This window comes from Copadichromis virginalis, linkage group LG7, assembly GCF_057382275.1.
Source record: "Copadichromis virginalis isolate Kocher_CV1m ecotype Utaka linkage group LG7, C_Virginalis_male_GT1.1, whole genome shotgun sequence".
Taxonomy (NCBI): Eukaryota; Metazoa; Chordata; class Actinopteri; order Cichliformes; family Cichlidae; genus Copadichromis; species Copadichromis virginalis.
The window spans coordinates 68871027-68883784 of record NC_140624.1 but is presented as its reverse complement, the minus strand read 5'-3'; the positions used below and the strand labels follow the sequence as shown (position 1 = coordinate 68883784).

Here is a 12758-nt window from a genome sequence, read left to right as displayed (position 1 = left end):
CACGGGCCAGAGTTTGACACCTATGATCTACGGGACCGACTCGCTGCTGGAGCCTCAAGTGGACACCAGAGGAACTGCGGGTTTTTGGCACTTCCTCCTTGGTGTCATTCCTCCCATCCAGAGGCTCCAGGAGCTTTATCAAGTTCCAGTTTAGGTGTTCAGAGGATGATGAACTGTGAGTCATTTTCTCTAAGCAGTGTAATAAAATCAAATATGAGAAAATCTGAAATATTACTGCTAATTCAGTTCTAATTAAATCCCAGCCGCCTGCGGCTCCACGACCACCCTCTCCGTTATCGCACTGCCCCCCAAACAAACCCGTGGCAGCTAAATGGACCCCGCTATCGACAGCGTGAACCCTCCACTGGGTGTGACCAGGATCAGCACGCCAAGTCCACAGCAGGCTGATTCTCAACATGGCTGCTCCTGCAGAGACTCCCGCCACGCAGCAGAACCAATTAAAAAACTCCATTTAGCAGCTCAAAGTCCCGCTGAGAGAGTGATGGTGTGGTCGAGCTGATAAGCGGCTCAGCATTCAGACACTCTGTAATACAACCGCACCATCTCACACCACCACCGCCCCCACCCCCCAAAACGAGTCCTCTCCTGCTGAGGAGATGCCGCGCTGACCTGGGCAACAGCGCCATGGCAACGACAGGCAATCTGAGGACGGTTACCCGGGATAATCACCCAGAGTGCTGCATGTCGTGATCGTGGTTCCCTCAGGGCGTCTGCTGCACGTAGAGACGAGCTGCAGGTGGAAATGAAGACAGTTTTTCACAAACAGAGGCTCGTTGCGCCAGTAAGCCCGATGCACACTGCACGTCAGTAATGAGCAGACCCCACTGAGACCTGTCAGCTCAGCTTTATTTCTCACAAAGTGCAGATCAGGGTTTGTCAGGAACTCTTTGGAAGGACTGAGAGTGACAGAGAAGTCTCAAGTTTCTCTGAAAAGCTGCGCTGAAGTGCTTTTCCTGCTGTGATCTGCACGTGCATTTAGTGTTGTTGAAGGTTCATCAGCTGTTTTGTAAATGCCTGGGTTTTTAGGCACTGTAGGGGAACCTTGATGTGAACTGATTAAATTAACGGCTCGTTAAAAGGTTTAGCCAGCTGGGGATTGGACTCCTACAGCCTCCAGTGTGAGCCCATGTGACTGGGCTGAGCTCGTCCACCACACCCAGCTCTAGGGTGGGTCTGAGGACCACGGGGCCATGATTCATGGAGGGGCCATAAAAGTGAGGAGCTACTCTTCTAGCTCAGAGGAGCCCGCTGATCTGACTAGAATGAACTTAAGACACATTATATCTCAGCTGGTATGGGAGTGTTTTAGTGTGGCATCGTGTTTATTTGTGTCAGCTGCGTTTCCCCAGGTGTTTCCTTTCCTCATTACCTTAGTCCTCTGTCTCGCTCTGTTCAGTGTCTGTTTGCATCACTTCATGTCACGCCAGGTCTTGGTTTTTACATGCGCCTGCTCAAATTCATGTCCTCATGGATTTCTTAGCTGTTCCCAGTTTAGTTTTAGTATTGTTCTGCCCCAGTTCACCTTGCCTTGTGTTCATGCATTCAGCCTAATAAAAGTCTCGCTTTTTGTTATACTTTGTTTCCTCTCTCCCGCTCTCCAAACATACCGACCAGCCTTAACACCTGCAACCCAGACCCACAGAATCAGGAGACGATGGATGGATGTAAACTAGTACCACATAAGTAAATGTAGCTACGGTTAAAATAAAGCTACGGTAAACACACGGTGTGTTCTTCGTCCTGTAGCTTGGAAAAGAAAAGCAGCTTTTTCTCTTTCACAGGGTGTCAAAGGCTGCGGTCCTTCCAGATCACACCAGGTGTCCTTTGGTGCAGGGATGTAAAGGCTCACAGTGAGACCAGTTTGTCCGGTGCTGATTCAGACTGTTCGGTCAGATTTCACCCGCATGCTTCATGAAACTGTTGGGAAACTCTGCAAGAGGAAATTGGAGGTTGCAGGTTTGGTTCACGACCTGTTCAGACGTTTGTGCTTCGCACTGATCGGCTGGTTTTGGACTTGAAGGACTTTCCTCCAACATGGAAGAAAAGCGAGGCGCTCCCACCGTCAGGGCTCCTTCTGGCCACACAAGCAGAAAGAATAAAGTGAAGTCGCTGCTTTGCTTTGGGATGCAAAGGTTGGCAAACAGCAGCTTCATCGCACACCGACCCTGATCTGTGAGTCTGCAGCTTACAGGAATCGACCAGTGAAAATCCGACTTTCATGTTCCACATCCAAACTGTCCGACGCCATCAGCCTCCATGAAGGAGACAAAGAGATTCAAAGACACAGAAGAAAGCAGGAAAACATCACGTGGTGAACTCTAACAGCTGTGAGCTGCTGTTGCAGAAACGTTGTTTTAAACTTCATGTGGTTAAAGTGGAAGTGAAAGGACGTATGAAGAGAAGCGGGTGCTGCTCTGAGAGGCTTCATCCCACTCGTCCCCTAACAGTGAGAAAGCCTCGGCAGGCCTCCGTGTTTCCCTGAATACATGAATGGGATGATGGGACACTCAGATAAATGTGTTCACGGCTGCTGCGTCCCCAGTGATCGGAGAAAAGGGGATGAAAGAGGAAGGAAGTCCGTCTGGCAAAGGTAAACAAAAAAATCCCTTATCTGAACATTTTGATCTCTTTCAGAAACATGGGACCTCAGCGTGACGTAATGCAAATACGTTAATGCAATAACTGGGCTTCAAAATTAGGGCCAATGATGCTACGTGTTGAAATCCATCTTTTATATACATGCACAGTTACTTAACCACGCTCTGTAGCACAAAGTAAGCCTGAGGGAGGAACGTAACCAAAGCTGTCACATGACTGTTGCTTCTGACATCTTTTTTTAACCCCCTTTTATTATTTATTGCTAATGCAGTTTTTTTTTATTTATTTATTGCAGCCATCTGTTGGAGTAGACGCATCAGAGCCAGCGACACCAAGAGGGAGAACAAGCTGATGAGAAAGGTAGGCTCAGACTCTGGAGCTCCTGCAGGTTGTTACTGAGTAAAGGAAGCTCCACAAACTGCTGAACATACCGGACACCACCTCACACCCACTGCATGATCAACTGCAGCAGGTTCCTTCAACTCTGCAGTAACGAGGACAGAAACCTTTCCTACCTGCTGCAGTTAAATAGATAACGACTCTCTCCGACCCTGTTTGCAGCAGAGGACTCCTCCGACGGGCGATGCAAAAGTTCAGTCTGCACACTTCATTTTATTTTACAGTAGCTGTAACTAACTATACATTAACAGATAAATCATGTAAATAAAAACAAAGAAGTGCAAGTATAAATGTCACGCTCATTATATGGGCTCATGCTTCCAGACTGATGAAGGTCTGGCTCCACCTTCTGGCAAAAGTGGCTCATAACAGCTTTTCTTTGTTTCTGCTCACGTTTGGTGGACAGTCCTGCCGGCAGCTCTCGTTTATAATCACATGCGTCTGAACGACATGCTGCGGCTTTTTTTTACCTCTTTTATAAGACGTGTGCTTCTTTGCTCTCATCGCTCTCTCCTGCTTCTTCTTCTCTTTTTTGAACATCTAAAATATTTTGATCTGTGTGTTGACCTTAAAAGAGCTGATCATCGCTTTCATCATCATCATCAGTTCTTTCTAAATCCTTGTCTCGGTGGACTGCAGAGATGCTTTCATGCTCTTTTAATCACGCTGCCTTATGTAATGTGTACAGTAGAGACGTGTTGTGTCGGTGCGTATGAAGCTGAATTTGTGGATTAATAATTCATAGTAAATCCATAATTAGAAGGTCAGGAAGCAGACAAACTGTAACCGTGCAGGTGGGGACGTACAGACAGTAAATAAGAGGCAGAGCCTCCAGTTTTTAAATCCTGCAGGGACAGACATATTCATGCATGTCGACTGGGTGCATGTATCTTTAAATACCCAGCAGCAGTGGGAGAAAAGAGCCGATAAGTTAGCACATTTCTTTTCTTTTGTCCACTCATTCATCATTTAGCAGGTTTGGATGGTTACACTCACTTTGAAATGAAGTCATTCGCCTCAAACCTGCATCAATGTATTTAGAAGATGCAGCAGCTGAAGATGAAAACACAAATCAAACGGCTTTGATGGATTTTATCTGTAATACCTGTGAGCTCGTAGGGGAGTTTTTAAAGGGTTGTTCGAGAACAGTGTGACACAAACTTCTTTGTTGGTACAATTAACCGCACAGCACCGACGTTATTGCTCCCATAATTACATTAACCGCAGAAACTTGGACCATAGATCCGGTTCAGGGATGCCAAACGTGGCACATGTGGCACCATCCACCCGCCAGTCAGGATGCCCGACTTTCTTCTTTTTATCAGGTTATAAATGTGTTTTTTATGCTCTAAAGTTTAACATGGGAGTCTGTGGGGGCTGATCCACACTAGGAACCAGACTATAGAATAGAATAGAATAGAATAGAATAGAATTGTGGACACTCCACACCAACTGTGTGTTGACAAATTATGTCAATTAGAGGAACTGCAACCTTCGTCTGACAGCTTGAACATATTACATTTTCATTGTTTTACTGGCCAACTTTCTTAAAGGCTCCTGGCTGAGTCTGTGTGAAAGCTGAGAGCAATGCAGATCCAGGAGTTTATGATCCTCCACCTTCACCTGGTCCTCCATCCTCCCCGCTGGTCAGTGAATCCTCTTTGAGCATCTTAAGCAGCAGGGTTCACATCACTGTATGATTAATTAAAAGCCAAAGGCAGCTTAAAGTTTGGTGACTTAAAGGTCGGTGTGAGGTTTTATTCAGTGTGGGGGGCGTGGTCTTCTCACGGTGTAAAACATAGGTTGTTTTAAACTCAGCATCTGTGCACGCTGTCGTCTTCATTCTGCCTCCACCACAGGGGACAGAAGATGATGCATGTGACGAAATAAGGAAACTAAGGAGATATGAAGGCGACAGAGACGAGAGGCTACACCCCACCGGGGAGAGGGGTCCCTCATTTCCACCCACTTAGATTATTAAAAGTTTTTAAGAAAGGAAAGGTGAAGCACATCGCCGCCGCCTCCTCCTTTCAGTGAAGGTCAAAAGGTTATCTGCAGTTGGCCTGCCAGAGGGATCAGAGTGACCTGTGACATAACCACCTGCAACTTAAGCCCACTGGTCACCACTGCCTCTTTGCCTTGTGCTTTGTTCTGTTACTATCATAAAAATATTCTTGTATTTTCCACACTTGGTCGTCAAAATGAAAACCGTTCATGTTTTTCAGCCTCGAGCTGATTTCATCGGGCTGGAGATTAAATATCGATGTCTTAGGCTTTGATTCGGGTTCTGTAACCCACAGGTCCATCAGAGTAATCTACTAATTTAATTTAAAGTACATCAAATCAACAACTTTTTGCCAGCTTCTAATATTTTGTCCTCCTCCTCAGTAAGTCTCAGTATTTTGCAGGTGCACCTCCCCTCTCTGTTTCTAGCTGATATACATTCTTGTGTCATAAACTGATGGAGCGGGTCACCCGGAGCGCTCGCTTTGGCGTCGAGCCGGCATCTTCTGGTCCAGCAGAGGAGGAGAGTGTCAGACCTCAGCAGCTCTGATGAGATCCAGAGCCATCGCTGTTAATTAAATCTGCTGCTAACAGGAGACTCACTGGGACCGAGTTCATTCTGCACGAGTTCCACTTTATTCTGCAGCTTGTAGAACCTCCTTCAGCACCAATAACCTGCAGCGATGGTTCACGTGTGACTTTATTAGTCTGTCTCATCACTGTGGAGGAGTTTTGGTTGCTTCAGCTCGTTGAGGTTTGCTGCATCCGCTCATGCACAGCTCTCTGAGCTCTGCAGCAGCTCCGTTCTGTTGCAGACCTGCTGCTGTGCTGGGATCTTTGTCCTGTTGATGACTCGGTGTGGTCCGAGCTTCAGCTGTGGGACAGTGACACACTGACTCGTGGTCCACTCAGATCATCCACCACTTAGAATCCCTTTACCGTGACCTCAAGTCTTAGAAAGACAAAGCTGATTTTTCGGCAACTGGAACAACAAACTGTTTTGCTCTTGAGCCTTTGAATTGCTTTAAACTGAATAAGGACACAGCAGCTGAATGCCTTGTGTACTCTTTGCGTTCAAATATATAACACAAGTGTTTATGTGCTCCTCTGGAAAAAGTCAGCGTGAAAGCGAGATAACGGGATGAATAAAATAAAATGAGGAAATAAAACGTGAACTAACTTTGCAGCAGAGCCGATCTATAAAATGGATTTTGAGGAGAGATATAAAAGCGCACACGTAGCCAGGAGATATAAAGCTAAAGTGAAATCTTCCATCAAACGGGATGAATTATCTATCTGCAGTGTCGAGCCTCTCAGTTTACTCTCAGAGCGTAATGATGTGGAGTGAAACCAGCACCTGCTGGGGAGCACCGAGATGAATCTGAAAGCCGCTGCTATGATTAAAAACTCAGCAGAGATTCAAAGTGCGGCTGCTTTGCAGTAAATGGGCTAAAACGTGTTGATTCACAGAAACCTCTGCTGTGGTTTCACTAACGGAGGCTCCACTCAGAGGCTCCTCACACTGGAGCTAATTAGCAGAGAAAGGAGAGGACAGAGGCGGTTACACACCACGGGAAATCATTTCACAGCTCCGGCAGCAGCCCTGAGGGGGAAACGGTCAATGTAGAGAAAAATGTATACACGAGGAGGGATTACGTGTAATTACATTAGGCCGTAAATTATGCAGCCAGCCAGCTCTTTACTGCTTTATAGTGAGAAATCGGTCTGTTCTAACTTTGTTTAAATCATTCAGGGACATGTTCTTCAGACTGAAACCAGAACACTCGGCTCGCTCCCAGAGATCATTTTTAAAGGCTCTGGCTCTGGCTGTACGCTGCCGCTTAGATGCTTGTATCTGCCCGGGGCTGTTGATGGGTCTGTATGCAATGATGGGCGTAGCTGCGGGAAGTTTATTGTTTTTTTTTGTTGATGAGTGAGTATAGGGGTGGGATTTAATAAGTTTTCTTCGTCCCACTCCTTTTTCAGGCAAGTTTTGTTTTTTGTTTTGTGTATTTTATGTTCAATATAGGTATTTGTTGTGCCTGAAAATGAATAAATAAATGAATGAATGAATGAATCCCTGAAGGATTTGTGCAGGGTTTCAAAGCCACTGCAGCTGTTTTATCATCTGATCTAAAAAAACACAGAAGCTCCGATAATGGTGCAGTGAAGTGAGTTTATTCTTACAGGACAGGGCGCAGACCATCAAACAGCAGCAGAAAAGATAGATAAATTAATAAATAACTCACTAATAATTGAGAACAATAATCAGGTGAGGAAGAGCGAAGAATAGAGAGATGAAAAATATTCTTAAAACCAATTATTTAATGTGTCTAATGTTTGTTTTGTTCTTGAATTTCTGAGTTCATTCTCATAAATTTGCAGATTTTGTTTTCCTTCTAATAAAATTATTGTCGGTTTTCTTGTAAACTGACCATTTTCCTCATAAATGTGTAATTTATTTGAACAAATCTCATAATTTTACTATCTCTCATACATTTAAACATTCTCCTGATAAATTTGCCGGCTTTTATGTTAGAAAGGTTTCATATCAATTTCCTTTTCATCCTCTAATTTTAGTTTTCATTTTTTTCCTGTTTCATTTCTTGGTTTGCAAGTTTCTCCACACAATATTTTACATTTTCTCGTAAATTTGCCAATTTTTCCTCGTAACATTTTCATATTCTCCTAAATTCTTATAAAGAGTGGAAAGAAAGAGAGCAACTAGTGCTGAACATTTGTTTGAATACACACAGCAGTTTAAAAACTGATGAAATGTATTTATTGGTTAAAAAAAAATCTATAAAACTGTAAATAAATTTGATAAATTCAAGTTGGTTTTTTTTTTTTAGCTTTCACTTTGGAAGCTGCTTTTAATTTGAAAGTGCTACACCCGGAAATTGCTTGTCACGGCGTCGGAAGTCGAGACTTCTATTTGTTTATTTATTTTAAAATAACTTTATTGAACAGACGACGAGCATACAACATACGGAGACTTCAATTTTTCATCTCTTCGCTGTTTTCACTCTTATTTTCAAAGTCTTGAATTTGGCCCCTCATGAAACACAAGCGCTTATATTTGGACCGATGACTGTTTTCTACAGTAATTGTAAAAGTTAAAATCTTTAAAAGCTGTGAAAATGTAAACTAACGGCGTATATAAATAGTTATATATTATAATAAATATAAAATATTTAGAATATTGATAAAACAATGGTTTCGTTTTATCGTGTAATTTCGTGTATCGTGTGATTTATAGTTCAGTGACACACTTCCCGTGTCTATATTTTCATTTGACTCCAGTCGGTGGTATTTTGGTGAGGGACCTCCCACGCTGAACTCCACTTCCGGTCGGCGTTTTTTTTTTTTTTTTTTTTTAAGATGGCCTCACGCGCTCAGGAGGTGTCTCTGCTCGGGCTGTGTGACGGAGAGATCGACTCCAAGAAGCACCGGTGCTCCTATCTGACCAACAAAGTAGGGGGTCGGCCGGACTGGCCGGCGGGCATCGCTGCCCGGTCACCGCGATGCGGCCGCTGCAGAGTCCCGCTAGTCCACGTGGTGCAGGTGTACTGCCCCGTGGACACGTCTCCGCACCACAGGAACCTCCACGTCTTCGCGTGCCCGGGAGCTGAGTGCAGCGGTCGGTCAGAGTGCTGGGCGGTGCTCCGCTCACAGTGCCTGGAGGCAGAGGTGCGGACACCCGGGCCGCCTGCACCGGCTCAGGAGGCTCCTATGCGGGTCACTGACTGGTGTGACACCGCTGACGACTGGGGGATGGGGGGAGAGGAAGATAATGATGGATGGGGAGGAGGTGCGAAGCAGAACACAGCTGTGAAGGAGGAGACAGGAGCTGCAGAGGCAGCAGGTAGGGCTGGACAGAGTTGCATTTTTATCAAAGAAAGTTTTATTCTAAAGGATGCCATATTTTATATATAGATTATAAATTCATAGCCATTTTTTTCATTAATTTAAAGTTTTTCTCCTCGTGCCTTTGAGGTTCTTGTAAATTTGAAGATCTTTTCTCGTTACACTACAAAGGACCAAGGATAGAGGTCGTCTTTCAGCACTACTTCTTAGCCAACAGTTCATCTCAGGGTGGTTCAAACATGCTTCTTAGAGGAGCCCTGCCCAGACGCAGAACAGCCACTACGCAATAAAATAGAGATTCTTTACTACTCCAGATTGGAGTAGTAAAGGCATTAAATACTTGGAACATATATTAGAAGGAACAGACTTTATCCCATTTGACAGACTAGTTTTACTATATGAGATTAACAAGAATAGATTTACAGAATATCAACAAGTTAAGTCTATAATAAAAGGAAATTTAAGCCTAATAAAGTCAAATTACAAACACCATCGAGTGTGGTACAATTCCTTAATCTCAAAACCTCCAAATTCCTGTCCAAAATATACAAGACGCTCTCCAAAACAGGTGAATCTATATCTCTTCCTATTATGAAATGGGAGGCAGATCTATCAGTCAGCTTGGACCACCTTAACACACTCTGGTGTACACACTCTGGTGTACACACTATCTTGGTCGGCTGCTGTCTTTTATCCTGTCTTCCTTCTCTCACCCCAACCAATCACAGCAGATGGCCCCGCCCCTCCCTGAGCCTGGTTCTGCCGGAGGTTTCTTTTCAATTCAATTCAATTCAATTTTATTTATATAGCGCCAAATCACAACAAAAGTCGCCTCAAGGCGCTTCATAGATACAGAGAAAAACCCAACAATCATATGACCCCCTATGAGCAAGCACTTTGGCGACAGTGGGAAGGAAAAACTCCCTTTTAACAGGAAGAAACCTCCGGCAGAACCAGGCTCAGGGAGGGGCGGGGCCATCTGCTGTAGGAGAAGGAAGACAGGATGAAGACATGCTGTGTAAGAGAGACAGAGATTAATAACAGATATGATTCAATGCAGAGAGGTCTATTAATACATAGTGAGTGAGAAAGGTGACTGGAAAGGAAAAACTCAATGCATCATGGGAATCCCCCGGCAGCCTACATCTATTGCAGCATAACAAAGGGAGGATTCAGGGTCACCTGGTCCAGCCCTAACTATATGCTTTAGAAAAAAGGAAAGTTTTAAGCCTAATCTTAAAAGTAGAGATAGTGTCTGTCTCCCGAATCCAAACTGGAAGCTGGTTCCACAGAAGAGGGGCCTGAAAACTGAAGGCTCTGCCTCCCATTCTACTTTTAAATACTCTAGGAACAACAAGTAGGCCTGCAGAGCGAGAGCGAAGTGCTCTAATAGGGTGATATGGTACTACAAGGTCATTAAGATAAGATGGGGCCTGATTATTTAAGACCTTGTATGTGAGGAGCAGGATTTTGAATTCAATTCTGGATTTAACAGGAAGCCAATGAAGGGAAGCCAAAACAGGAGAAATATGCTCTCTCTTTCTAGTCCCTGTCAGGACTCTTGCTGCAGCATTTTGGATCAGCTGAAGGCTTTTCAGTGAGTTTTTTGGACATCCTGATAATAATGAATTACAGTCGTCCAGCCTGGAAGTAATAAATGCATGAACTAGTTTTTCAGCGTCACTCTGAGACAGGATATTTCTAACTTTAGAGATGTTGCACAAATGGAAGAAAGCAGTCTTACATATTTGTTTAATATGTGCGTTGAAGGACATGTCCTGGTCAAAAATGACTCCAAGGTTCCTCACCGCGTTACTGGAGGCCAAGGTAATGCCATCCAGAGTAAGAATCTGATTAGATACCATATTTCTAAGATTTTCAGGGCCGAGTACAATAACCTCAGTTTTATCTGAATTAAGAAGCAGAAAGTTAGCGGCCATCCAGGTCTTTATGTCTTTAAGACATTCCTGCAGTTTAACTCATTGGTGTGTGTTATCTGGCTTCATGGACAGATAGAGCTGGGTGTCATCTGCATAGCAGTGTAAATGTATGCTATGTCTTCTAATGATACTGCCTAAGGGAAGCATGTATAATGTAAACAGAATTGGTCCTAGCACTGAACCCTGTGGAACTCCATAATTAACCTCAGTGTGTGAAGAGGACTCTCCATTTACATGCATGTTTCTTCCTGTTAAAAGGGAGTTTTTCCTTCCCACTGTCACCAAAGTGCTGCTCATAGGGGGTCACATGATTGTTGGGTTTTCCTCTGTATCTATGAAGCGCCTTGAGGTGACTTTTGTTGTGATTTGGCGCTATATAAATAAAATTGAATTGGGTGCTGTATAAATGCAACTGAATTAAAAATCTCTTGTATTGTTAGTTCTGTGTGCTGCTCAGTTACATTTATTATTTGCTGTCATGTTAGCGTTTGCTGTGGTCTCTGTTATTATTATTTTCCTTCCTCGGCAGGCGTCTCTCTCCATCCCTCTTCTCCTCTATTTTCCCCTCCCCCTCTCTTCCTGTTAACCATCTTCACCTTTATTTTTTTTCCTTTTCCCCAGGCCTCTCTGTTATGGTTGTAATAATCCAAAATAAAGTGATTGTATGGAAGTCTGAGACAGTGAGCCTATTGCTCAGCTCATCTCTGGTTCTAATAAATGATAAAGTGAAGCTCCTGTTAGAGTCAGACTGAGAGCAGGGAGCGCTGTAGTGCGAACTACCTTCTGACAGGCAGGTGAGGTCATCTTATGGTTCTTTTTTTTCCCCTGACAGGTGGTGAGACGGACGTCAGCAGCCGTCTTTGTGACCTCAGTCTGGGGGACTCGCAGGAGGACATGACCGCCTTCTGTCCATTCTTCATCAGCGTGGTGGAGGAGACGGATGTGTGCGGGGAGGACGGCGACCTGGAGCACGCTCAGGAGCTGCTGAGGGAGTACGAGAGGCGGGAGGGCGTGGCAGTGGGGGAGTTAGAGGGAAGCGGAGGAGGCGGGGACGAGAAGTATGAGAAGACCGGAGCCCGACACGGAGACGCCGTCTTCTCCAGGTTCATGAAGACGATCTCTGTGTGTCCGCAGCAGATCCTGCGCTACTGCCGCGGCGGGAAGCCGCTCTTCATCTCCGAGCCGCCGTCCAACGTGGCGCAGCTGGTGCCAGCGTGTGGCTCCTGCGGAGGATCCCGGACATTCGAGCTGCAGCTGATGCCCGCGCTGGTAAGCCTGCTGCACGGGGAGCGCGGCAGTGCAGGGGTGGAGCTGGAATTTGGGACGGTGCTAGTCTACACCTGCGCCGACAGCTGCTGGACATCCAGGTCGGACTCGGCCGTGGAGGAATTCTGCTTCGTTCAAACCGACCCAGACCAGCAGCTCTTTGTGTGACGGACTAACCTGAAGCTCACCGTCGCCATCATGGTGGGATCGCGGTTTATTTATACCCCGTCATGATGTCAGAAGATCAAAAATCTGAGGCGAGCTCGTGTTAAAAAAGGACCAAGCAGCAGCTTTTGTTACTTCAAGGCTTTAAAGGTTTTGCCTTAAAATGTGAAAATATAGATGTGCCTTAGTCATCGGGCCTGGGCAGAGCGTTACAGCTGCTTACGGCCACACGAGGGCGGGACACTGAACCATAGCTGCTCTTATTGGTCCTTCAGACTTCATGGTGCTGAACACAGGAGCTCCAAAGACGACATCAACACGAGTGTTAGAAAAGATTAAAAGTCTCTGCTGCAGCTCGTTTGTTCGTCATCTTTTACTGCTGCAAACACAGCAGCAGCTGTCGTCATGCGCGAGTCATGCTTTAACTCCAAGCAGCTTCTGGTTGTTCCTGTAGAGAGGAATATTACCAACCGTGACCTCTGACCTCCCTGTAATGAA

The 12758-nt window shown here is 45.1% G+C and overlaps 1 protein-coding gene across 1 annotated transcript; it reads left to right on the top strand.

The window, feature by feature from the left end:
• Window positions 1–8185: 8185 nt before the first annotated feature.
• On the top strand, window positions 8186–12629 carry pdcd2l (programmed cell death 2-like). Its single transcript, XM_085464963.1, has 2 exons — window positions 8186–8887; window positions 11662–12629. The coding sequence occupies exons 1-2, from the start codon at window positions 8404–8406 to the stop codon at window positions 12261–12263; spliced, it is 1086 nt and encodes a 361-aa protein (XP_085321089.1). The 5' UTR covers window positions 8186–8403; the 3' UTR covers window positions 12264–12629.
• The last annotated feature ends 129 nt before the right edge of the window (window positions 12630–12758 follow it).

Coding starts and splice junctions, on each gene's coding strand:
- pdcd2l (XM_085464963.1), top strand. CDS start 8,404: ATGGCCTCACGCGCTCAGGAGGTGTCTCTGCTCGGGCTGTGTGACGGA. Junction 8,888..11,661: donor AGGAGCTGCAGAGGCAGCAG/GTAGGGCTGGAC, acceptor TTCCCCTGACAG/GTGGTGAGACGGACGTCAGC.